Source organism: Trichomycterus rosablanca, chromosome 12 (genome assembly GCF_030014385.1).
Source record: "Trichomycterus rosablanca isolate fTriRos1 chromosome 12, fTriRos1.hap1, whole genome shotgun sequence".
Lineage (NCBI taxonomy): Eukaryota > Metazoa > Chordata > Actinopteri > Siluriformes > Trichomycteridae > Trichomycterus > Trichomycterus rosablanca.
Window position 1 is genome coordinate 7777705 of NC_085999.1, and position 23817 is coordinate 7801521.

At 38.1% G+C, this 23817-nt stretch overlaps 1 protein-coding gene across 2 annotated transcripts; it reads left to right on the forward strand.

The window, feature by feature from the left end:
- Nucleotides 1-1741: 1741 nt before the first annotated feature.
- On the forward strand, nucleotides 1742-23781 carry LOC134323840 (disintegrin and metalloproteinase domain-containing protein 23). Of its 2 annotated transcripts, XM_063005383.1 has the most exons (26): nucleotides 1742-1955; nucleotides 2616-2821; nucleotides 3617-3693; nucleotides 6975-7038; nucleotides 8407-8489; nucleotides 8615-8678; nucleotides 9008-9080; nucleotides 10741-10805; nucleotides 12210-12275; nucleotides 12816-12884; nucleotides 13140-13306; nucleotides 14225-14309; nucleotides 14441-14531; nucleotides 14816-14867; nucleotides 15206-15305; nucleotides 15603-15674; nucleotides 16013-16099; nucleotides 16304-16384; nucleotides 17148-17198; nucleotides 17554-17617; nucleotides 17796-17901; nucleotides 18493-18612; nucleotides 18759-18927; nucleotides 19473-19584; nucleotides 20269-20359; nucleotides 21509-21637. In XM_063005383.1, exons 1-26 carry the CDS (start codon nucleotides 1874-1876, stop codon nucleotides 21552-21554), a joined length of 2343 nt encoding a protein of 780 aa, XP_062861453.1. In that variant the 5' UTR covers nucleotides 1742-1873; the 3' UTR covers nucleotides 21555-21637. The 2 variants fall into 2 exon arrangements, with proteins under 2 accessions (XP_062861453.1, XP_062861452.1); XM_063005382.1 differs by lacking the exon at nucleotides 20269-20359 and having other exon boundaries at nucleotides 21509-23781.
- Nucleotides 23782-23817: the final 36 nt, after the last annotated feature.

Below are 23817 nucleotides of genomic sequence, written 5' to 3' on the forward strand. Positions count from 1 at the left end.
GGCATTCCCACCACCATGCTTGACTGTAGGCATGACACACTTATCTTTGTACTCCTCACCTGATTGCCGCCACACATGCTTGAGACCATCTGAACCAAACAAATTAATCTTGGTCTCATCAGACCATAGGACATGGTTCCAGTAATCCATGTCCTTTGTTGACATGTCTTCAGCAAACTGTTTGCGGGCTTTCTTGTGTAGAGACTTCAGAAGAGGCTTCCTTCTGGGGTGACAGCCATGCAGACCAATTTGATGTAGTGTGCGGCGTATGGTCTGAGCACTGACAGGCTGACCCCCCACCTTTTCAATCTCTGCAGCAATGCTGACAGCACTCCTGCGCCTATCTTTCAAAGACAGCAGTTGGATGTGACGCTGAGCACGTGCACTCAGCTTCTTTGGACGACCAACGCGAGGTCTGTTCTGAGTGGACCCTGCTCTTTTAAAACGCTGGATGATCTTGGCCACTGTGCTGCAGCTCAGTTTCAGGGTGTTGGCAATCTTCTTGTAGCCTTGGCCATCTTCATGTAGTGCAACAATGCGTCTTTTAAGATCCTCAGAGAGTTCTTTGCCATGAGGTGCCATGTTGGAACTTTCAGTGACCAGTATGAGAGAGTGTGAGAGCTGTACTACTAAATTGAACACACCTGCTCCCTATGCACACCTGAGACCTAGTAACACTAACAAATCACATGACATTTTGGAGGGAAAATGACAAGCAGTGCTCAATTTGGACATTTAGGGGTGTAGTCTCTTAGGGGTGTACTCACTTTTGTTGCCGGTGGTTTAGACATTAATGGCTGTATATTGAGTTATTTTGAGGGAAGAATAAATTTACACTGTTATATAAGCTGCACACAGACTACTTTTCATTGTGTCAAAGTGTCATTTTGTCAGTGTTGTCCCATGAAAAGATATACTTAAATATCTGCAGAAATGTGAGGGGTGTACTCACTTTTGTGATACACTGTATAAGGGCCCACAGTTTACAATGCATTGTCAGGACAAAATACGAACTGTTTGTGACTCTTTGCGATCAAATGGTAAGAGAAAGATTAGGGCACATATTTAAAACAATATCTAAGACTTTTAGTGTTCCCAGGACCACAGTAAACTCAATTTTGATATGGAAGAAGTGGACAACTAGGCAAGAGCAGCTTTGTTCAGGAGGATAAAAAAAGATCCCATTGACCACAAAGAGCTCCAGATGTCCTGTGCAAAGATGGGAAAACCTTTTGGAGTGTCTTTTATGGTAAGGGCAAGATAGAAGCCACATGAGTCAGTGTGCTTGAAGTTTGCCGAATGGTATGTACAGGACTCTGACAACATGTGGAAAAAGATTATTTGATCTGATGAGATGAATATTCATTCATTCATTCATTTTCTCAGCTTTTTCTCGGTAATTATTAGTATTTTGTTATATATCTTAGAATGTAAGATATTTAGAAGAACTCATAGTTTGTAGCATAAATTATATCTATTTTTGACTTATATTGTTGATGCATTGTCAATCATTTCTTAGGTTGTTAATTAAATGATGCTTAAATTCACACAAACTCTGACCGGACGTGCTTTTATTCCAACTTAAACGCCAAACACAGACCAAGTGTGGGTCCAGTTAAATAGTTTAAGAAACAACTTGCGTACTGCAGCTTTAAATGAAACGTTGACAGATTGCGAATGAGACCCGGTCTCTGCGCAAATGTGGCGCAGTAAGTGCCCTCTTGAGCTCGGAGCGCAGCAGCAGTACTCGGACGCAGCTGGACATCGCCTGCACTGCAGAGACTATGTAGAACTGCTCACCTTACTAAGTGTACAATGGCTTCTCGCTGTGTACAAACGCTAACATAACTATTTAACCCAACAACTATGAATCATGCATCTGACGCTTCTCTCCATTTTGCTGCTGTGCATCCTCGTTCCCAGGCTGCAGTGTTCTGTATCGCCTGTGTCGCAGGGTATGTACTTAACTTTAGCCTCATTAAAACGGGATTAAATTCACTACCGTACACAGTGTGTTATTAAGACTGCGGATGGTCCGGATTGCTGGTGTGGGGTGTGAAGTGTGCGCCAGTGCACTGTGTGGAGTTTTATGCTGGGCTTGGGTTTGCGCAAGGACGTCCTGTGTGTGGATGCTGAGGACAGTGCAGGAGCAAAGTGTCCTAAACGTAAAAAAGAGGGAGACTTATAAGAACGATCTTATTTTATTAAATAATAACATAAAACTGACATTTAAGCTAAGGGAATGAGTATTGTTTTTAACCAAAACCCCTCATTCTGTCTACATTTCATTGTTAAGTTGGTGTGATTTTGCCAGGTTTTTTTTAAATTAATATTATTAATTCATTATACTCATCATAATGATACAAAGTATGTCAATAAATAAAGTCTCTACATGAATAAAACTTAGATATGATTGTCAGTGTTCTATCCAGCATCATTATCAGTGGCTTTTTACAATCTACTTAATATTAAATACCTACTTTTGATTAGCTTTGTAAAACTGCCACCATGACTGCTATATTTAAGGCTTTTATACTCTATTATACGATATAGCCATCCTTCAGTTACTAGGCCAGTCACTGTGCCAGCATTAAAGTTGATTTTTGCTTTGTCAGTGGAGAATAAGACTGGTGAGGATGCTGGATCAGTGAGGGTGGAGCAGCATGTCACTGCACCAGTGCGCACACACAATGAGAGCGCACCAGAGGTCGAACATACCATCACATATCCGTCTCGCCTTATCTACTACCTGAACGAGGAGTCTGAGAGCACTTACCATAACCTCAACACCCAGGCCAAGACCCCTGGAGTGCAAGACCAGGTGACTCTGCTAAGCATTATTATCTCATTGGAGAGAATTGATGCAGATGCAGTTATGATGCTTTTGATTGAGGTCTAATGCATTCAGAGGTAGTGTAAAATATTGAACTTGTCAAACTGCACTAATTTTTTATCTCTGGGGGAGGGTTTTTGTTTTCTGTCCAGCAGCTGGCAGCAGCTCATCTTTCTGGCAGGCTCGGCTTACTGCAAAGCTTTAACGCCAAAGAGTGCTTTTATTTAATATGACACCATATGAATAAGTGTTGGTGTTAAAAGTGAACCAGTCTAAAATTGCCATAAGAAATGATTTTTACAAAATTGTGGTAATTGTGGAAATGATAATCAGCCACAGAATTTTAGTCACACAACAAAAAAAGACACATAATATGTGTTTATATTATTATTATTATATTATACTAAACTCAAATATTTACAATTATGTGAATAGTTTTGTTGTCATCTACTTTTCTGGTGTAAAATGTGGCTTAATTGGTTTACAAAGGATGCACTGTACGATGTATTAACCTTGAAAAGCAGCATAACGCTATTACCAATACTGCTGGGTTCTCGGGTGGTGGTCTATTATGCTAGCCTACCATCACTGAGATCTTGGCCGGAATCTCGGCAGGCTGGGTGTCTACATAAACATTGATTATGTCTGAGGGTGGCTGCTGAAGTTCTGAGATAGATTAGCTGCTGTTGGTACCGCAGGTACTGTTGGTGTAGAAATCTATGTACATCACCAGTTTAACTAGCTGTGATCATTTTACTGACTATTTTCTTCTTTTTTGTATAGACTGTCCATTTGGCCCAAGCCAGCTTTCAGCTTGATGCTTTTGGATCCAGATTCATACTGGACCTTACATTAAATAAGTGAGTAGAGGAATTTAGTTTTTAACTTGGTTTTTAACTAAGACTTTCATCTACATATTTATTCCAGTTACAGATTATGACCTTCAGATACACAACAGGGCCACACACATCCTGTTTTATTGATTGTTTCATGTATTGCACACGTATTATATGTGAGATATTGTGTATGCAGATTTACTTATGATAATCAATAGTAGACTGATGTGTTGTGGCGTAATTGCTCAAATTCATGTTTATCTTTTAGATACCATCTGTCAAAGAAAATGGCTTCATAACTATGGGCTTTGAAGACTATTTCATTATTTTATAATAATGTAGAGTATTATTTATTTAAAGATTAGTTAATGTAATTGTCCTCTTTCTGATTGGTCCTGTTATTGCATATGTCACAACAAATACTGTTAGATTATTAAGCAAAATATATTAGTGAAGTAACAGAATATTGTCCTGTATTATAGCCCAGTTTTGTTTTATTATAATTTCAACATCAAGTTTTCCACTTTGGTTACATTCATGACAGGACGGGTGGTTACAGGTTTCAATGTCAAACACATCACAGGAAATTTTTTATCTCCAGTTCACCTCACTTGCACGTCTTTGGACTGTATGAGTAAACCTGAGGTCCCAGAGGAAACCCACACAGACACAGAAAGAACATGCAAGCTTTGCACAGAAAGGACTTTCTCCACCTGGGCATCAAACGTAGGACCTTCTTGCTGTCATGTGACAGTGCTACCCACTAGCCCACCATGGTGTCCTTAGAAACATTTTGCAAATGTTAAGGGGCGCTGATGTTTTTGTGATTTGCCATGGTGTCTTGGATAGTGTGGGGGTCCCACTCATATTTTGCTGTCCCTGGCTTGGTTTAGGGTTCCCTTGTCTGTTCTCTTTTTCCGAGAACTGGGTTGTCACAGATGGCCAGCTGTAATGGGGCTTTTCCTCATGCTTTAGTAGCAAGGCGTGCCCCGCCCAATTACAAACAATATTGCAATTTCGAGCATTTATTTGCAGAAAATGACAGATGGTCAAACATTTTTTACTAGAATATTGTGAAGTTCACATTCATATTTGAAGAATATAATGTTTTTAACTCAGAAAGGGCGGCACGGTGGCTTAGTGGGTAGCACTGTCGCCTCACAGCAGGAAGGTCCTGTGTTCGATCCCCAGGCGGGGTGGTCCGAGTCCTTTCTGGGCAGAGTTTGCATGTTCTCCCCGTGTCTGTGTGGGTTTCCTCCGGGTGCTCCGGTTTCCTCCCACAGTCCAAAGACATGCCGCTAGGCTAATTGGAGACACTGAGTTGTCCCATAGTTACCTAGCCGCTGGGATGCACAGACCAGTGCATTGTAGTGCCGGTCCCAAGCCTGGATAAATAGGGAGGGTTGTGTCAGGAAGGGCATCCGGTGTAAATACCGACCCCATAACCGAAAAACGGGACAAAGGCTGAGGAACAAGAATGTTTTAACTCAGAAAGACTTTAAAAATCAATATTTGGTGGAGTAACCCTTATTTCCATCAGAGTTGTCATGTGTCTTGGCATGTTCTCTACCATTCTTTCACATTGCCGTTGGGTGACATTATGCCACTCCTGGCACAGAAAATGTAAACAGCTTGTCTTTGTTTATTGGCTTGTGACATCCATTTTCCTCTTGATCACATTCCAGAGGTTTTTGGGGGGTTAGGTCTGGAGATTGGGCTGGCTATGGCGGGCTTTTTATCAGGCTGTTCTTAGTCCTCACCTTAACTGACCAACTGTTTGACATGAAGCATTGTCCTTAATGTCCAAACATGTGGGGAACATTAGCGCAGAACAGAAGGAAGCTTTCTTCCAGGATATCCTTTGTTTGTTGTTTAAGTCATGCATCCTACACAAAGACAGCCCTGCTCAGTCACCTCTAGATTATCATAGAAACTCCATCAAATTTTACAATGGGTGCAGGACACACTGTACACATACACATACACTAATTACCCTGTGCTCAGTCACCTCTCCTCTGCAGAGGAACAGAGGGACCTGCAGTGCTCTTGGTCTGGGGGTGGGGGTTGGGGAGAGATCTTGTCTGCACTAATAAATGTTTAGTCAGTAAAAAAAATATATGAAAGTAAATGTGTATATAAGTGGGTTGGGTTTGGCAGGAGGTTGCTTTAGAAATACAAAGGGGTTTCTGTCTGCCCTGGGTGAGGTGAGTCAGCATTTTCACACAGACCCAACAGTTCAGTACACAGTGTTTCATGAAAGCTAGTTAGACATCCAAACACTGCATCTTTTAATCTCACACTGGCTCATTCATATCCAGTGTTACGGTCATCCCTGGTCAGGCTCTATGCTTTGTTAATTGTTTAAATGAAAGTAAGTTAACACTTTGTCTACATGAAACAACCTTTTGCAAACTTTACTGCACTATTACTATTTGTTATTGCTTTGGTAACTTGCAGGTAATTTGACATGTTAATAGTTTTTCTATGAGATCACACCTGGCCCTGTAATACTACAGGGTGTCCCTAAAGTCTGGACACATAGGAAATATCACTAACTATAACTAACTATATGATTATAAAAATGCACACACATACATATTGCATCACAAATAGTGGAAAACACATTGAAGATGTTATTGATTCATATTCTAATGAAATAAAATGTTGAAAAATGTATTGAAATGTATTAAAAATATGAATGTATTTTGCTTATGCGTGTAGACTTTAGGGACACCCTGTACATACATACACTCACTATCCAATTTAATTCTACATACACTAGTATTACACACTCTATCCACTTATTTAGGAATACCATATTAAAATTGGGTAAACCTCTTTGCTCACAGAACAGCCACAATTCCTTCCTTTTGGCACGAATTCCATATTGTTTTGATTTAAGCCCTTGCTGACATGTGGGCTATCACATATTTGCCCCAGATTTGTCAGCGCCACATTCATGCTATGAAACTCTTAATTTCCTATTTTCAAGAAGTACGTCATTGGATTCATCTGATGATCTGGTGACCAGGATGGAATCTCAACCACATGGCTTGTGCTTTGCGCATTATCATGCAAGAATTAATATGTATATGTATATGCATAAAATAAATTGAGAATGTAAAAATATTTGTTTTGGGACTTTGTGTAAAAGTTAAATTGCAAAAAAGTTTTTATTTGAACATCTGCGTAACCATATTATCATGCACAGTTATCATTTTGTATTGTCTTGTACTAAAGCCCGCTGTAGCAGACAATTTCCAAGGTTAACAAAGGAAGTCATAACATTTGTCTGTCTGTGTTAGTGACCTGCTGTCATCCAACTATGTGGAGATTCACTATGAGAAGGGCAAACCTATCATGTCAAAGGTAAACTTTAGTGTTTTATTCTGACAGTTTACTATTCTTACACAGATGTGAATTATAAGGCATGAATTACTTTTTTAAGTTTTACTTTAAGATACATTAGCTGGTTGTAGTTAAGCACCTGAGTGTTATTAGCATAACATATATAAAGTGTTATAAAGCATGTCTGAATAACATTACATAAACAAATCAACTAAAATCAATATAATACTGAAGTACATAATCTACCGTTTTAAATTTTTAAATCAGTGGTATTAGGACAGTTTTTAAAGATGTAATTGTGAAGGCAGTAATGCAGAGAGCAGGAATAAGAGAAGAGACTAAAGAAAAAAGGAAGTCCAAGTCACACACACGTCTGTGAATAACATTTTTAACATATAACAGAGCACTTCAGATTTTAAATATGAATGAGTAAGGGGAAAAAGCAGTGCGCATCAAGTGCTGAATTTTATTTTAGCTGCTGTTGTTGTAACACTGCTGATTCAGCTATAGACTGCAGCTCAGATCATGTGACCATCAGACATTATTCTGCAGTAACAATGCAATATAGAAACTGTGACAGCATAAGAGAGGGATCAGAGAGAGTAAAGGAATACTGTGTGTAATACAGACCAAATTACATTTTGTTATTTTTTTAAGTTAAAGTAAACACTACATCTGCAGTGAAATATTAAAAAAAAATTTCTACAAATTATTACATTTACTTTATACGTATTTGATGTGCATGCTTGAACCTTGTAGTTAATTAACACTGTATTGACTCATTAGGATTTGTAAGGCAGGCCATGGCCATTGTCAGCTCATGCCAACAAAGCAGAGAATGCGTATGATACACAGGATACGTTTGTTTTGATCTTTTGCTAGGTTTGTTTTTATTTGTTTATTAGGATTTTAACGTCATGTATTACACTTTGGTAAACGGTAGTCACTCATTACACAAGGTTTATCAGTTCACAAGGTTATATCAAACACAGTCATGGACAATTTAGTATCTCCAGTTCACCTCACTTGCACATTTTTGGACTGTGGGAGGAAACCGGAGCACCCGGAGGAAACCCACGCGGACACAGAAAGAACATGCAAACTCCACACAGAAAGGACACTTTGTTGTTACTTTTTTACTTTTCTGTATATGTTGTTCTGGTTTTAACCTACCACCTAAATGTTCTTTGCAAAACAATGGGGAAGGATAGGGATGATTGCTTTTGTGCTATAGGTTTTATAATCCCTGTTCTGTCTGTCTGCTATTTTTACCCCACTGTGTCTGCTAACGCACCAGTTTTGTGGATCATTTCTCTGTAGGATTTCTGCCAAATCTGCAATGAGATCATTGTGTGATTTAGTATATGTGGTATTTGCTTGCTTTTCCAGGGTGGAGAACATTGTTATTATCGTGGTCAGGTCAGAGGGAACGAAGCTTCTCGTGTAGCCCTGTCAACCTGCAATGGCCTGCAGTAAGTTTAAGAAAAGCACTTGACCTTTGGGGGAATCCCGTTAAAACCTCAGAGAATCCTCTTTGTTTTACTGAGTCTCAGTTGGTGTGTGTTTTCTTTTTCTTTGTTTTCTGTCTGGCTGCCAGTGGCATGTTTGATGATGGAGTTCATCTGTATCTTATTGAGCCTTTGAAACAGATTCACGCTATTGTAAGTGGTTCTCATATTTCAAGAAATCCACAGCTGAATGCTATAAAAACTATTACTGTTTACTGCTGTTTCCATTACTGTATTTTACAGTATATAAATACTATGCTACAGTATATCATTGTCAGTAATAATACTGCTAATCCTAATGTGTCTACATTTACTGCTTACTCCATTGCATGTGTTGATTTTTAATCTGCTGGTGTCTCTAAAGACAAGCCAGCTATAAACCTACAATAGTAGCTTCGTTGTAATGTGTTTGTGTGTGTTTTTCTGCTTTGTAAAAATTATGAAAATTGTGTATTGCATTATCTGTGAAATCTTTGCTTTAGGATGGTGCTGCTAGACCCCATATACTTCGAAAGAAGCCCAGCTTTTTGCATTTCTCTGACCCTGAGGAAACAGGTACAAAAAGTAAAAAAGTAATTTTAGTATAAAATGCATTCATGCTGCCAATACTTGTAGTGTACTTGTCAAGCATTTGGATGCTTATACTCATAATTGGGGATTCGAAGACCAACTATACAAAGACCAAAAAATTAAAATACTATTCAAAACTATCTTATATTTTACATTATTTGTTTGTTTGTTTGTTTATTTGGATTTTAACGTCATGTTTTACACTTTGGCTACATTCATGACAGAACAGGCACTCGTTATGCAAGGTTCATCAGTCATGGACAATTTTGTATCTCCGCGCCCAGGTGGCGCAGCGTGATATTTCGCTAGCACACCAGCGCTGTGTACACCGACGTGCTCTCGTCGGATGCAATCGGGTATCAAACTGACTGCTCTAAATCGGGAGGTAAAATGGGGAGAAAATGCATAAAAAAATTGTATCTCCAGTTCACCTCACTTGCATGTCTTTGGATTGTGGGAGGAAACCGGAGCTCTCGGAGGAAACCCACGCAGACATGGGGAGAACATGCAAACTCCACACAGAAAGGACCCGGACCGATCGAACCCAGGACCTTCTTGCTGTGAGGGGACAGTGCTACCCACTGAGCCACCGTGCCGCCCTTACATTATTTACAGTAGCCAGCATTTGCTTTAACAACAGCTTGGTACATTCTTGGCATTCTCTCTACCAACTTTATGAAGCATGCTTTTCCAACAGTCTTGAAGAACTTTCCTTGTATACTAAGCACTTGTCGGCTTTTTCTTTACTCTCCGATTTAACTCATCTTTTAGGTTATCTGACACAGCATTTATTTGCTCTCCATACTGTTCTGTAGCTCATAACAATTTGGAGGAGTATTTTGGGTCATTGTCCAGTTGAAAGAGAAATGATGACCCAAGTAAGCATAAACCAGAATGAACGGTTTGTCGCTGCAGAATGCTGTGGTAGCCATGCTGGTTACATGTGCCTTCACTTCTGCAAAATCACAAACACTGTCACCACCAAAACACCCCCTACAGTCATACCGCCCCTGCTGACTGGCATTAGGCATGAATGAACTTTAAAAGTCACACATTTATCATGATAACTAAATAATTGAGGGTCAGGCATTTTTACCTCCAAATATCACTGAAATTCTAAATTAAATGGGCGTATTTAAAAATCTGTATTTTTGTAAGGGTGTTCATAAAATAAGTTCAGTGTTTATATCTGTGTATTTTGAAAACTAAGCCATGTTTGTACTGTTTTCCTGTTGTGTCTTGAAATTAGTCTTACTATTCTCTGTTCTTGTGGTCTTTAGGTATTAGTTTGTATTTAGCTTATTTTTGTTTATTAACATATCATTTACATCAACATGTTAAAAATGTCTGTGCACTCGTCTCCTGCCAACTCACCCAGTTTATCGTTACGTTATTGTACGGCCTTGGGATGAATGTCATTTATCAGTTAACATGTAGCATTAAACACAAAATGTTTAACTATTTATTACATAGTTACAGAAAAATCTGTGTTTTCCAGTCAGCTGGTTAAGTTAAAGAATGCAGAATAAGTCATTGTTTCATTCTTAGGACTTGGTGTGCTTTGGGACTGGCACTAAAACACATCTGTTTTAAAATGTTTATGTGTGTGTGTGTGTGTGTGTGTGTGTGTGTGTGTGTGTGGAAGATAAGGAAAGCCAGATGTCAGAGTTGGATAAAATGTCATGGTTACTGAGCAGGAAAAAGCGTGCTGTAAGTAAAGGGTGGGGATCTTCTCTGCACCATGAACTCACCCGCAGCATTACTCTAGTGTGACACACTGTGTGGGGGTCTGGAAAAAGTTCCCGGAGTTGGTTATGTGCTAACCCTCCAGAGAAATGTAAACAAACATTACGAAAAAAATGAACACAGCCTAAATGTTTTTTAAAAAATACAAAAACAAAGTGCTTTTACTGTAGAGTGAAAACACATAAGAGCAACAACAAAGTAGCCCTAATGCATGTTGCGTAAGCCTGTAGAATGTAACAGTATTTTTTAAGTACTGCACATTTTTGTCTTTGGTTTCTACTAAGCTTCAGGCTGCCAAAGCAACACTGAAACATTTACATATTTACACTAAATTCATTTGACAAAAACAACCTGAGTGAACCCAGAAGACATCATTTGTTTAAAGATAATAGGTGGTTACCACCAACAAGGCCTTTGGAAAATGTTGCCACCTTGGTTATTCAATTAACCACATTTGATTACTGCTTGGCTTGTTAAACACCCCAGACAGGTTGCCAGTACATTGTAGACAAACACACACCCACTTCACACTCTAGATTGCCTGTCACAGGAAGAACATGCAAACTCTAAACAAAAAAGACCCTGGCTGCCCGCCGGGGAATCAAACCCAGGTCCTTTTTGCCCCAGTGTAATGTTTGGGAGCCTACAAATTTCTAATAATAAACAGAGATAAGTGTGGTGGGGCAGCGGTAAAAACACACGCTGGAACCAGAGCTGGGATCTCGAATACATCGTATCGAATCTCAGCTCTGCCTGCTGGCTAGGCTGAGCAGCCACATGAACAACGATTGGCCTGTTGTTTGAATATGGGCGGGATTAAGCTGGATAGGGACTCTCTCATAACTAATGCAATTACGATCTCTGCTGGCTGCTTGATGGCGCCTGCACAGAGATGAGAAAAGAGTGCTCTTAGGGTGTGTCTCTCTGTACACAGTGCTAAGCTGCACTGCACTCATCAAAGTGTAGGTGATAAGATGCATACGGCATGCTGCCCACGTGTCGGAGGGGGCGTGGGTTAGCTTCGTTCTCTTCAAGCAGAGCAGGGATCGGCATTGGTGTAGAGAAAGCATGACGCAATCGGGCAATTGGACGCGCTAAAAGGGGAGAAAATGTATTATAAAAAACACAGAAAAATACACAGCAAATATCAGTCATGTAATGAGGATCAGGTTTACAATCTTCATTAAAAAAAACTTTTTAGTTCTAAACACTGCTTTACACAGTAATCTTATCATCATATATCAGCTACTTGCCTTCCCTGTATACATTTTATCTTAGAACTACAGAACAGTTTCATAACTGCTTTAGTGGTTGTTTTCATACTGTTCGTCTGGCTCTGATTACAAACACTATCTGTTTTTCTTTCAGATGCCGAGGAATGTGTTTGAGGAGATGAAGTATATTGAGCTCATGATTGTCAGTGACCACAATATGGTGTGTGTCTGTTATGTTTCTGTTCGGATGATGGGTGATGTGTTTATATAAATAAAGCTTAAAAGACATACTGTACATGCCAGTCTGTAACGGAAATTTAAACCTGTTTATAGTAACCCAGGTCATTTAACCGGAATGCACTGAATGAAAGAGAAAAACATGTCAAGTGATGTTTCACTGCGGACAGCTGGGCTTTTCGCCTTTGGGGTTTATGATTGGTCTTGGTGGAAGACTCAGGGTGAATCTTGACCATAGGAGGTCGCCCAAATCACTTGTTTGTTTGAAACACCTCTCATTCAGAGTTCTAAGCCCTAAACTGCATGTCTAAATATCTGAAAGATCTTAAACATTTTTCTTAATTACTTTGTTTCACAAGGTATGTCATTTTTTTGTATTTAGCTTTTTGTGCTTTTTACAAAAATTATACTTCTTCCTTTTTCTTTGTCTAGTATGGTATATGTGCTCATTTAATTGTATTTGTTATTTCCATTAGGGTTGTCTTTTTACCTCTTGTAAATCACATTGTTATTATTATTGCAGTTTAAGAGAATGAGGACCAAGCAGCAAACACAGAACTTTGCAAAGTCTGTCGTCAATTTTGTGGATGCTGTAAGTTACCTATACTGTTTTTAACATCACAGATCTGTGGATTAATGTCAGTCTGTCTGCTGGTCCATTATGTCCTGTCTAACACCTTTGTTCTCCTCTGCTACTTCTCTACTCTGCCCAGTGTGTTGTGTCCTGTCTTTCTTGGTCTCACTTCCTCTCACTATGCTCCAACTTTCCATTTTCCATTTCTCCTCACACTTCTCTTCCTTTCTTTCTGTTTTCCACTTTTTTGCTTCTTTCTCCTTCTGGTGGAAGATCTTTAAGGAACAGTTGAACACACGTGTGGTCCTGGTTGCTATAGAGATATGGACTGATAAGGACCACATCCCGATCAGTGTGATGCCACTGGACATGCTGCGAAACTTTTCCAAATATCGGCAACAGCACATAAGTCAGCATGCAGATGCAGTGCACTTGTTCTCGTGAGTTCACTTATTCTAAATTATTTTGCAAAAGTGAAGACTTTACCACAGTAAAATAGTCTAGTTATGGGTTGTTTAGTTCTTTGAACAAATGTACAGAAAAAGAACCGTGACATTCGATGTTTCATTTTTGATACACCAAACACGGGTTTTTATTGAAGACACAGCAATGGATTAGTAGCTACATTTCACCAAAATTTTTCCAGTCATGGGCTTCGATACAGTGTGTCATAAATTGTTCTAATCTCATTCATGTCATAGCTATGCAAGAGCTGAAATCCATTAAGCATATTTGTTTCTGCTTACTCAGTGGGAGAAACATTCCCCTTCTGTACTGATCAAAACACACTAGCCAATCTCAAGGCTCTGTAATTGTACGTGCACAAACAGAAGATTTTAGCACTCTCCTCCTAGCACATTAACGTAAATTAGATTAAATGTAGATTAAAATAGATCATAGATACAAGGTTACAAATTACTCCACTTAACAAAAAAAGCAATAAAGAAATCCACAAATCTGAAGTTAATATGCAGGAGTGGTAATAATTGTGGCCTCTCAACAGACTGTGTTTTTGTGGTAAACTGCTAAGTAATGAAAAAAATGTTGAGACCCACTGGGTTAGAAACTTGTCTAGCAAATAGACCATGTACTTCACATCGTGATTCTTAAGGGTTAGGCTTAGTCTTTTACCTAGATAAAGACAGAAGCTGCGGTGTCACTGGCTGGAGTTCTTTGCCAATTTTCCTCTGAGATGACACTGGTGTTTTTTAAGTACTAGGATGTCCCAGCACTTTTCTTTTAAAAAAGGAGCCAGTGGCAACTGAACCATTATAAATAACTGGTTTAGTACCAGTGCTCAGATTTGTGTATTATTACATAGTTCTGGACTAATCTTACATTTTTGTGGATATTTACAGTAACGTGACATTTCACTACCGCCAAAGCAGTGCCGCGTTCTTCGGGGGGATATGTTCAGTCAGTCGTGGAGTTGGAGTAAATGAGGTCAGAAAGTCAGACCTCTATTATAAACTGTTTTATATTTGTACCTGCTGTGTAAGTTTCTGCCATGTAGTTTTGGTTGTAAAGACTCAGGTAATTAAATAAATTGTTGTATGTTTGCTCATGGTGTGCAGTACGGGTCTACATGGACAATGGCTTTCTCACTCTCCCAGAGTCTGGCTCAGAATTTAGGCATTCAGTGGGATCCAGCAGCCAGCAGGAATAGTATGTATACATACATGTACCTCTACACACACACACACACACACACACCATAGATATACTGTACACTGACCATAACATTAAAGACACCTCCTTGTTTCTACACTCACTGTCCATTTTATCAGCTCCACTTACCATATAGGAGAATTCAGTAATTGTATACCCAAGTTCATCTGTGTGGTAACTGTAGCTTATTAGGTAGGTGAGTGCACATGTAATATTTTTACTTGCTCATTTTTCCTAATCCTGTTTTGTCACTGTGTGTGTTACTGTGTTTCCTGTATTAGAGGAGTGTGGTTGTGTTGACTCTTGGGTGGGCTGCATAATGGAGGAAACAGGGTAAGAGAGTTTAATTTATTGCTACACACACACACACACACACACACACATTTCACACCTGGAATTATAATAAAAGGCTGCAGTGTCAGAAGGGGTACAAAAAGGAAATTCTCTGATGACAGGGTTTGATTGTTTAGCCAGCTGGTTCTGAGACCATCAGGATGTTTAACATCAGAAAGTAAACATCACTGTGTGATAAACCTCGCTACGTTCAAACAGCACCACCAATGATGTGGTACACATGAAATAATGCAAATTCATTTTTACATTTTACAATTTGGGCATTCATTTCCTTTTTGTCATTCATTCTATCCATGTCCCTGCTGTTTTTGTTGTAGAGTGCAGCACCCACGAACGTTCTCTAAATGCAGTATTTCAGATTATAAAGAGTTTCTGCTAAAGGGAGGAGGATCATGTCTCTTTAACAAACCCTCTAAGGTGAGAGCCAGTCATAATTCCCTTAGTTTTTGTGTTTGGTTGCATTCAGACATTTTACGTCTGTATGATATCTAATCTTTAATACACAATAATACACAAACACAAACATTTAATACACAAACACAATGAGCAGGTTTCATTTCCACTATAACTGAAATGTGTTTACTGTATAACCTGATGGATGTCTGATTTTACGTTCAAATTGTATGAGTTGTGCCAAGGTTTCAATAACACACCACAGATCAAAAAAGATCATAAAGAAAGTTATAATATGTTTTTGTGGTGCTCTGTCTGCAGCTGTTTGAGCCAACTGAGTGTGGAAATGGTTATGTGGAGTTTGGAGAGGAGTGTGACTGTGGAGTGAGAGCTGTGAGTTCTGCATTAAAGCCAAGATGTTTTTAATACCTATTGCTTTGCCATAAAGTACACTTCTTCCCTCCACATCACAACTTATGTAGTATTTTAAATCTTTTCATGTCATAAATATACAAAATTTCAATTTTAAAGGTAAAATAAGTAAAAAAAACTATTTAACAAGAATTTCCAAGATTGCAGGGATGTGAAATAGAGTGAAGTGTTATGTACACCACCTGTAGGGAAAATTCAATAATATTATGTCATTATATGTACTGTTTAATTTGGAACCATGTTTTTAATGCTCAGGTCTTCTCCTTTTTGCCATGTGTGCATGTGTATGTGTGTTATAGGAGTGTTATAAGGACTGCTGCAAGAAATGCTCTTTGTCTAATGGAGCGCACTGCAGTGATGGACCCTGCTGTAACAACACTTGTTTGGTAAGAGCTTTTTACGAGCACACTTGATGGAATTTTACTCCCACTGACAATTGTGCTTTGGAAGAATTAATTGTCTATTATAGCTGTCTGTGATTTAATAATTTCCCTCAGGATAAATAAAGTATCTGTCTGTCTGTCTATCTGTCCATCCATCCATCCATCCATCCATCCATCTATCCATTTATCCTCTCGTTTCTTGCTCAGCTTTACCCAAGAGGCTACAGCTGTCGCTATGCAGTAAATGACTGTGATATTTCTGAGACATGTACAGGAGACTCTGGACAGGTTAGTGACAGCATGCTGCTCTGTCTGTGCCCTTTATGTGCTAAACCTTAGCAACCAGCATAAACAGCTGACTAATAAAACCCTCAGTGTTATACAGGGCTGACAGCCGCAGAAAGCACTTTATTGTTTGTTTGTTTGTTTATTAGGATTTTAACGTCATGTTTTACACTTTGGTTACATTCATGACAGGAACGGTAGTTACTCATTACACAAGGTTCATCAGTTCACACAAGGTTATATCAAACACAGTCATGGACAATTTTGTATCTCCAATTTACCTCACTTGCACATCTTTGGACTGTGGGAGGAAACCGGGGCACCAGCAGAAAACCCACGCAGACACAGGGAAAACATGCACTCCACACAGAAAGGACCCGGATTAACATGTCTGTCAATTAAACACAGTATAATTGGCCATTGCATATTTGTACGATACTACAAAAATTCAGACGGCCCTTTAAAGCAGTAACAGTTTTTATTGTCTGACCTGCTATGTTTGAAGGGGCGGGATGGCTGAAGCCTTCCAGTGGATTGGCGCCCTCTATAGAGCATTCCTGACTTCAGTGTTTTCCGGTGAAACCACCAGACCTGCCACAACCCAAATCAGTATACAACAGTTAAAGAAAATGAAATGAAAAATGGATATTAAGTGTGAAGGGAACTTAACCCGCAGTAGACAGACTGTCAGCCTAAAAGGTTTTATAATAAATGGACTGAGCATGCAGTGCATATTTTCAGTGGCTGGTGTGTTTTTTCTCCTTAGTGCCCTCCTAACCTTCACAAACAGGATGGCTACATGTGCAATTTAAATGAGGTAAGGAGAGTAATAAATCGTAAAAATATTCCTTGTTGGATTTACATTTATTTGCATGTCTGGCATGTAGTAGACATTTGTATTCACAGAAACTTACATGGGCTCAGCAGTGGAAATTTGTCAGGGTTTAAACTAGCAACCTTCTGATCTCTAGTCCAGTACATTAACCACCTGGCTACCACTGCCTATACCATTTAGCTTGTTTAAAAATGTTTTGCCAATTGTTCTTTGTTTATGTGTCAATCAATCAATAATGAATATAATATTTGACCTTAATTAATTAAAGTACATTAATGTGGGATGATATTTTTTTTTTTGAATTTTTATTGAAATAAAGTTTTTTTTCCATGCACAGGGACGCTGCTATAGTGGAGAGTGTAAGACCAGAGACAGTCAGTGCAAATATGTTTGGGGACCAAGTAAGTGGACTCTCAAATAAATGGTAGATCATCATCAGCTAATGAATTTAGACTCAATAAAACTATTTTGCTTAATAAATAAACAGCCATGGTTTTATGTTTTTGGCTTGAAGCATGACAGCCAGAGCTACAGTAGTCCCTTCTAATATCTCTAGTAATATCTTCTTTGTTTGGACAGAGTCTGAAAGCTCAGAGAAGTTTTGTTATGAGAAGCTGAACACAGAGGGGTCTCAGAAAGGTAACTGTGGGGAATTTGGAGAGAAATGGATCCAGTGTGGGAAGCAGTGAGTACAATACACGAGAAGTTCTAACTGCATCATTTTTAAACTGCAGCCACTTACACAGTCATAATTAAATCTAAGTATAAAATGTAATATACACATTTAAACATCAATTACTTATTTAACATTTAAAGTATAAACTACAAAGGGCTACTTAAGAAAAAACAACTTATTTCAATTCTTGTAAAGTTTGATGCAGTGTCTTGACATTATGTATGAATTGTAAGAACTGCTTTGTTGGGTTTTGCCTCCGTGTCATTGCTTTGTCTAAGAAAGACACATGAATTTACCTTTCATGATTAAATATATATAAATGCATATTGTATTATTGTTTCAGCAGCTTGAATTAGCTGTGTATGCTTTGTTGTTCTTGATTGTTTCTTATAATTAAGTTGATTTCTTTGTTTTTGTCACTTGGAAGGAACTATGCTGTGTAAATAATAAGTAATTAATTATATATTTTCAATGTTTTAATTGTTTTATTATAAATATATATAAATTTTTTTTGTTAGAACTGTTTGCAGTGATGTGCTCTACATATTCTTTATGTGCTCTCTATTTCACTCTGCACTTTATTTTGTGCTTTATTTACAGTGATGTGTTCTGTGGGTACTTGCTGTGCACTAATGTTGGCCAAACACCACGCATTGGAAGAATAAAGGGGGATATCACACCCACAACTTTTAACCACCAAGGTCGACTTATTGAATGCAGGTCAGAGGGAAAAACAGCCTTGTTCTTATTTAACTTGTCTTTGGAACATCTGTTAACAACTAATTACTTTTCATTCTTCCAAACCATGTTAGGTTTTACTAGATATATTGAAGACTAATTACCTCTTTCCTCTTTCTGTGTCTCAGTGGTGGTCATGTGTTGTTGGATGACAACACTGATATTGGATATGTGGAGAATGGCACTCCATGTGGACCCTCTATGATGTGCCTTGACCGCAAGTGTCTGCCCATCCAGTTTCTCAACATGAGTGCCTGTCCTATTAGCCCCAGTGGCCACATCTGCTCAAACCATGGGGTTATCCTTTACTTGTCTTCCCACATATAAAACTACCTGCTGTATCTGAAATATTTTTGTGACTAAAATTTCTTAAAGCTCTTGTGTATCATTTTCTATGGAATTTAGAGATATAAACAATGTTGTTGCATGTAACGCAGATGAACTTACATTTAATTACTAGTTAAGTTGACCCGGTGCCTAACAGGCACAGTTTTCCTTGCCTGAGAGACAGAGGTCAACAGCAACATTGCTCTCATGAGAGTTTACCACTAGGAGGTAAAAAGAAGTGGCCAGTGACTGCATGCATATGGAAGGGAGTGTGTACTAGTCTGCGTCTCTGACTTTAAATTAGTATTTTTGTGATTTTCAGGGTGATTTACTGCAGCATATGGACATCACTTAATAATGCTACTTTTAAGTAAAGTTGCATAGTTGTTTTATGAATAATGATTCTTTAAATATTTCTAATAAACGTTGCTCAGTTAATCAGGCATTGGTTATTATTGTCATTCCCTTGGTATTGATGGAAATAATGCTAATGCCCTTTGCTGTTTACCTGACAGGTTTGCAATAATGAGGCAACATGTTCATGTGATATAACATGGGCTGGAACTGACTGCAGCGTACCTGACCCTCCTAAAGAGCCTGCCCCCAGGGAAGATGAAGGCCCACAAGGTTCGTCACCCACTCATTCATATACACAAACACATGCTACATAACTCATAATGTGGTAAACATTATAAACCTAGGTTTTCTTTTTTACCCAAAGTATTTTAATGAACAAATAATCAAAAAACCAGAGCACTCTTATAGTATACATATATCATATAGATCATAATAATAATATTAACAATAAAAAGGCTAATGTGGCAGTCATTAATTTAATATACACTTCCCAGTTATAGATGTCTCTTGAGGCAATTATGTGATGATGTAGGCATACAGCTTACAACATGCTAATAGGGTTGCTAATCTTACCGTACTTGTTATATACGTACATTGGCCTTGTAGCTCGAAGCACATTTTGGCTGATCAATTACTTAAGTGTAAATGGTAAACTTAGATATTATATATTCACACCCCCATCTCTTCTATTTCTATATCAATTTTATAAAATGAGTTTGTTGCTGCCACCACCAATGAAGATATAATGGGCTTTTTCTCTAAGTACATAATTTGCTGTATATCTTGTCATTATTAAGTGAGGTTTTCCATCTTGAAAGTAAAAAAATGGCAACAGCAATAATGTTAACGTAATACAGTCCAAAAACAATACACACAAAACAGCCAGGTGTCAACAGAGTCTTTTAGTTTCAGTCAAATAAAAAACGCTTTTCCCATACTGCCCCTTTGTGACAGGTCCTAGTGCCACCAATCTGATCATCGGCTCCATTGCCGGAGCCATCCTGGTGGCAGCCATAGTTCTGGGGGGAACGGGCTGGGGCTTTAAGTAAGAACTGCTTGTGTCTTTTTCCTAAATTACAGCATCTCTGTGGCTTACACATTCCAAGACTTGAGCTTCTGTTACAAATAATATAATCCAGTTTTTAAAAGATTCTTACTGTTACACATTAGGAGAGTCTTTTCAACTGTAACAGAACCTCAAGCAAACAGGGAATTTGTAACTTAAAGCTTGACATGCATGTAAACTTGAGAATTACAGATAGCATTTTTACATGCAGGGTTTTCTAAGTGAATATTTGAAAATATATGGAATAAATGATGCAAATGTTTGGCTTGAATAAAGTTTAGACCAATGTTCTCTGGCATCTGTTTTCTCATATATCTTCACTGCATTGTCTGCATTGTGTAACTATAAATGAATTCTCTGCCATCATCTAACTGCCACTAACTTCATTCCAATGTTTGGCGTGAGGCTTATTTTTACTGTGCATTTAAAGCAATTTATTGTTACTGGTTACCCAAAACCTATGATTTTCTCCTTTCAGATTTTAGTGTATCTAATGTTTTTAGAATCTGCACATAGGCTTGCAACCCACCTAGGCTGAACATTAAGCCATTTCTTTCTCTTATGCATGGTCTCACTCATCCACTTTCATGTGTAGGTTTTTCTTCCTTAACCTTTACCTTTTAGAGTTTGTTGAACAACATGGAAATGCACTGTTCCTTCTTGAGAAAAAAAAAAAGATATATAAAAGTTATTTAAAATTAAGCTTTGCATAATGTTTTTATTACAGAAAGTCATTCCTTTGTTGTGACTGTAGGCTAGTTTTTCTGAATTACCATTTGAATGTCATTTCTCTTTTCTATTTTGGAAGGTGTGACTACCAATATTTTGGCTAATTAAATTCCTATCAAAGTTAAAGGCCAAAGTGAACCATCAGTCCAGTTTACTTTCATGGGATATACATCAATACCTATACTATCTTGTTAATAATGTGTAATTTTTATCTCTTTCCCTGATGCTAAGGGAAATGTTTGGCATCCAAAAAATCTCAGTTCGTAGCTGCAAAAATAACTGTTAAAATTTAAATAATGTGGATCAAGAACTGAACAGTGGTTTATCATGTCGATTGGTCTGTCATCTTACCTCTAATTCACTTGCTCTCTGTTTCTACTTTCTGATTTCAATGGCAAGAAACGTCAAAAAGCGCCGATACAACCCAAATGCCTCCGCTATCTAATGGAGAAAGAGGAAAAGCGATTTTCCAAAGCTTGTTTGGCAATCAACAGCTGGACTACAATTATTGCTGCTCCTTTCTGGCAGTAGTTATTTTAATATATCATATATAGTAGAAGACAAACCACATCTTTTTGTAGATTTGCTGCTTATTTGCCTTGACCTCACATTCACTGAGTTCACTTTATTGTAAGGTTTTCCTTTTATATATAAACAAACCTCCATCTGCTCTCAACACACCTCAGAGCACCAGCTAATCTTGGCACCCTGGCCAAAGGGCTACGTGGCTATCAGTGCTTACTGATGAATGAAACAGTAATCGTTTAAGACCAAGTTTGTCTACTGCATTACTCCAGCTTTTATGGTCTGTTATATAAGGTTGATCCAGCTGCATATAGGCCTTAACATGTTATACATATCACATGTAGAAATGGAAAAACAACTGGACACTTCTGCTGCTACACATGTGGAAATGGATAAGGTGCTGATCTATAAGATCATTTTACACTGACTTTTAGATGTTTTTTTGCTTTTAAAGAATGTGAAATATTTAGAGGGCATTGTTTAAAACATCCATACAACAATACTTGTTCAGTCATTTACGCTTATCACAAATGTACAGTAGATTTAGTAAGTATTCAGACTACTTAACATTTAAAATACTTTATCATGTCTTGGGTTTGATTTTAAATGCATTTTAAAATGACATTCAACCCATATTTACCCATCATGATGCATATAAACCTGAAATAATCTTGGATCTGTCCCAGAGTAATGCTTAATAGATAAGTTTTTTACACATGGATTTGTGCAGTTTACCTCAGACTTGTCCGAATCCAGTTTCACTTTTTTACATTATGCCTTGCATCACTGAAGTATTGTGAGGTGAATCATCCCCATGAGTTTGCTCACGCTCTGGAGGAGGTTTTCGTCAGGGATATTTCTGTGTTAACTGCATTGATCTATCCCTTAATGTTTACTAGCTTCCCTGTCACTGAAAAGCACATTATATTTACTCCACAAAAGTCCCAAAAATCAATCTTCTTAAAAATCAAGGGGTCTGTAAACTTTCTGAATCCACTGTATGTGTAAGATAGGTCAAAAGTTTACACAAACTTGTAATGGACATCTGACCACTTTATTTAATTCACTTATCCATTGAATTTATTGGCCATTTTAAACACACCTTTACCTCCTTCTACCCCTCCATCTGTGAAAAAGGTCCCCCATAGCAATAATGTGTTGTACTGGTATATCAGGTGCCGTAGTGTTCACGGGATTTTGAAACACCTCATTGTCAAGGCTGGGAGGAATGCATTTCACAAACCAAAATTATAAAGCCAACAGCATTATGTGAACAGAGCTGTCGTTTGCCAGGATTGACAAATTGTGGATTAAAAAAACAGTCTATAACTGTTCTCTTACAATGTGTGTGATCAGGGTCTGTGTACGTAATGCAGAGGACAAATCATGTATATTTGAATGCCCAGCTTTGCTGCCAAACCTGAAATACTCATACCAGTGCAACACACACTACCATATCATTACCATGTTAGTGTTACTGCAGTGAAGAGCACTGTCCACCACCCAGATATTACTTAATCAGTAGTCCTGTGTGGATGTTTTTCCACATGTTATCCAGACATTACATTCAAATTAATGGCATTTCATTTAGCCCTCTCTAGTTAGCCTGTAGGGTGCAATCGCTTTGCTGCATGCATTCAGGATAGTGGATTTATTACAATACAACAGTCCTCAAACCCATTATGAAAGTTATACTAATAAAATACATTGTACAAAGATTGCATGTTAGCTGAAACAAACATGTAACTTTTATTTACTATGCAAAAATATTGCACAAAATCAACGCGTTCTTGGATGTAACAATAATCACAATCTCATTATACACAAACCCAAGAAGCCATTGAGGCCCTCTTCATACTAGAGAAACATGCTTGACAGATTTCATGTGGGTGTTGAAGAAATGAATGTATTTTACTTTTTGTGAAGGAATGTGTTGTTGGGGGTTGGAATAAATCCCATATTGGTTTTCTTATGTAATGTGTCAGGTGGGGCTTTCATTTTTTAAGTATTATTTATTATTGATTATTTATAATTGATTAATCATTATTCTTTAGAGTGTGGTGGGAAAACAAGAAGATCACCTTTGTCACAGAATGTATACAAATGTTCAATCAAAATCAATAAACAAATGTTTTTTTTAATTTCAACATGTTTGGTTCATTTTGATGTGAGGACAGTATTTC

Coding starts and splice junctions, on each gene's coding strand:
- LOC134323840 (XM_063005382.1), top strand. CDS start 1,874: ATGCATCTGACGCTTCTCTCCATTTTGCTGCTGTGCATCCTCGTTCCC. Junction 1,956..2,615: donor TGTATCGCCTGTGTCGCAGG/GTATGTACTTAA, acceptor TTGCTTTGTCAG/TGGAGAATAAGACTGGTGAG. Junction 14,310..14,440: donor GTGGAGTTGGAGTAAATGAG/GTCAGAAAGTCA, acceptor CATGGTGTGCAG/TACGGGTCTACATGGACAAT.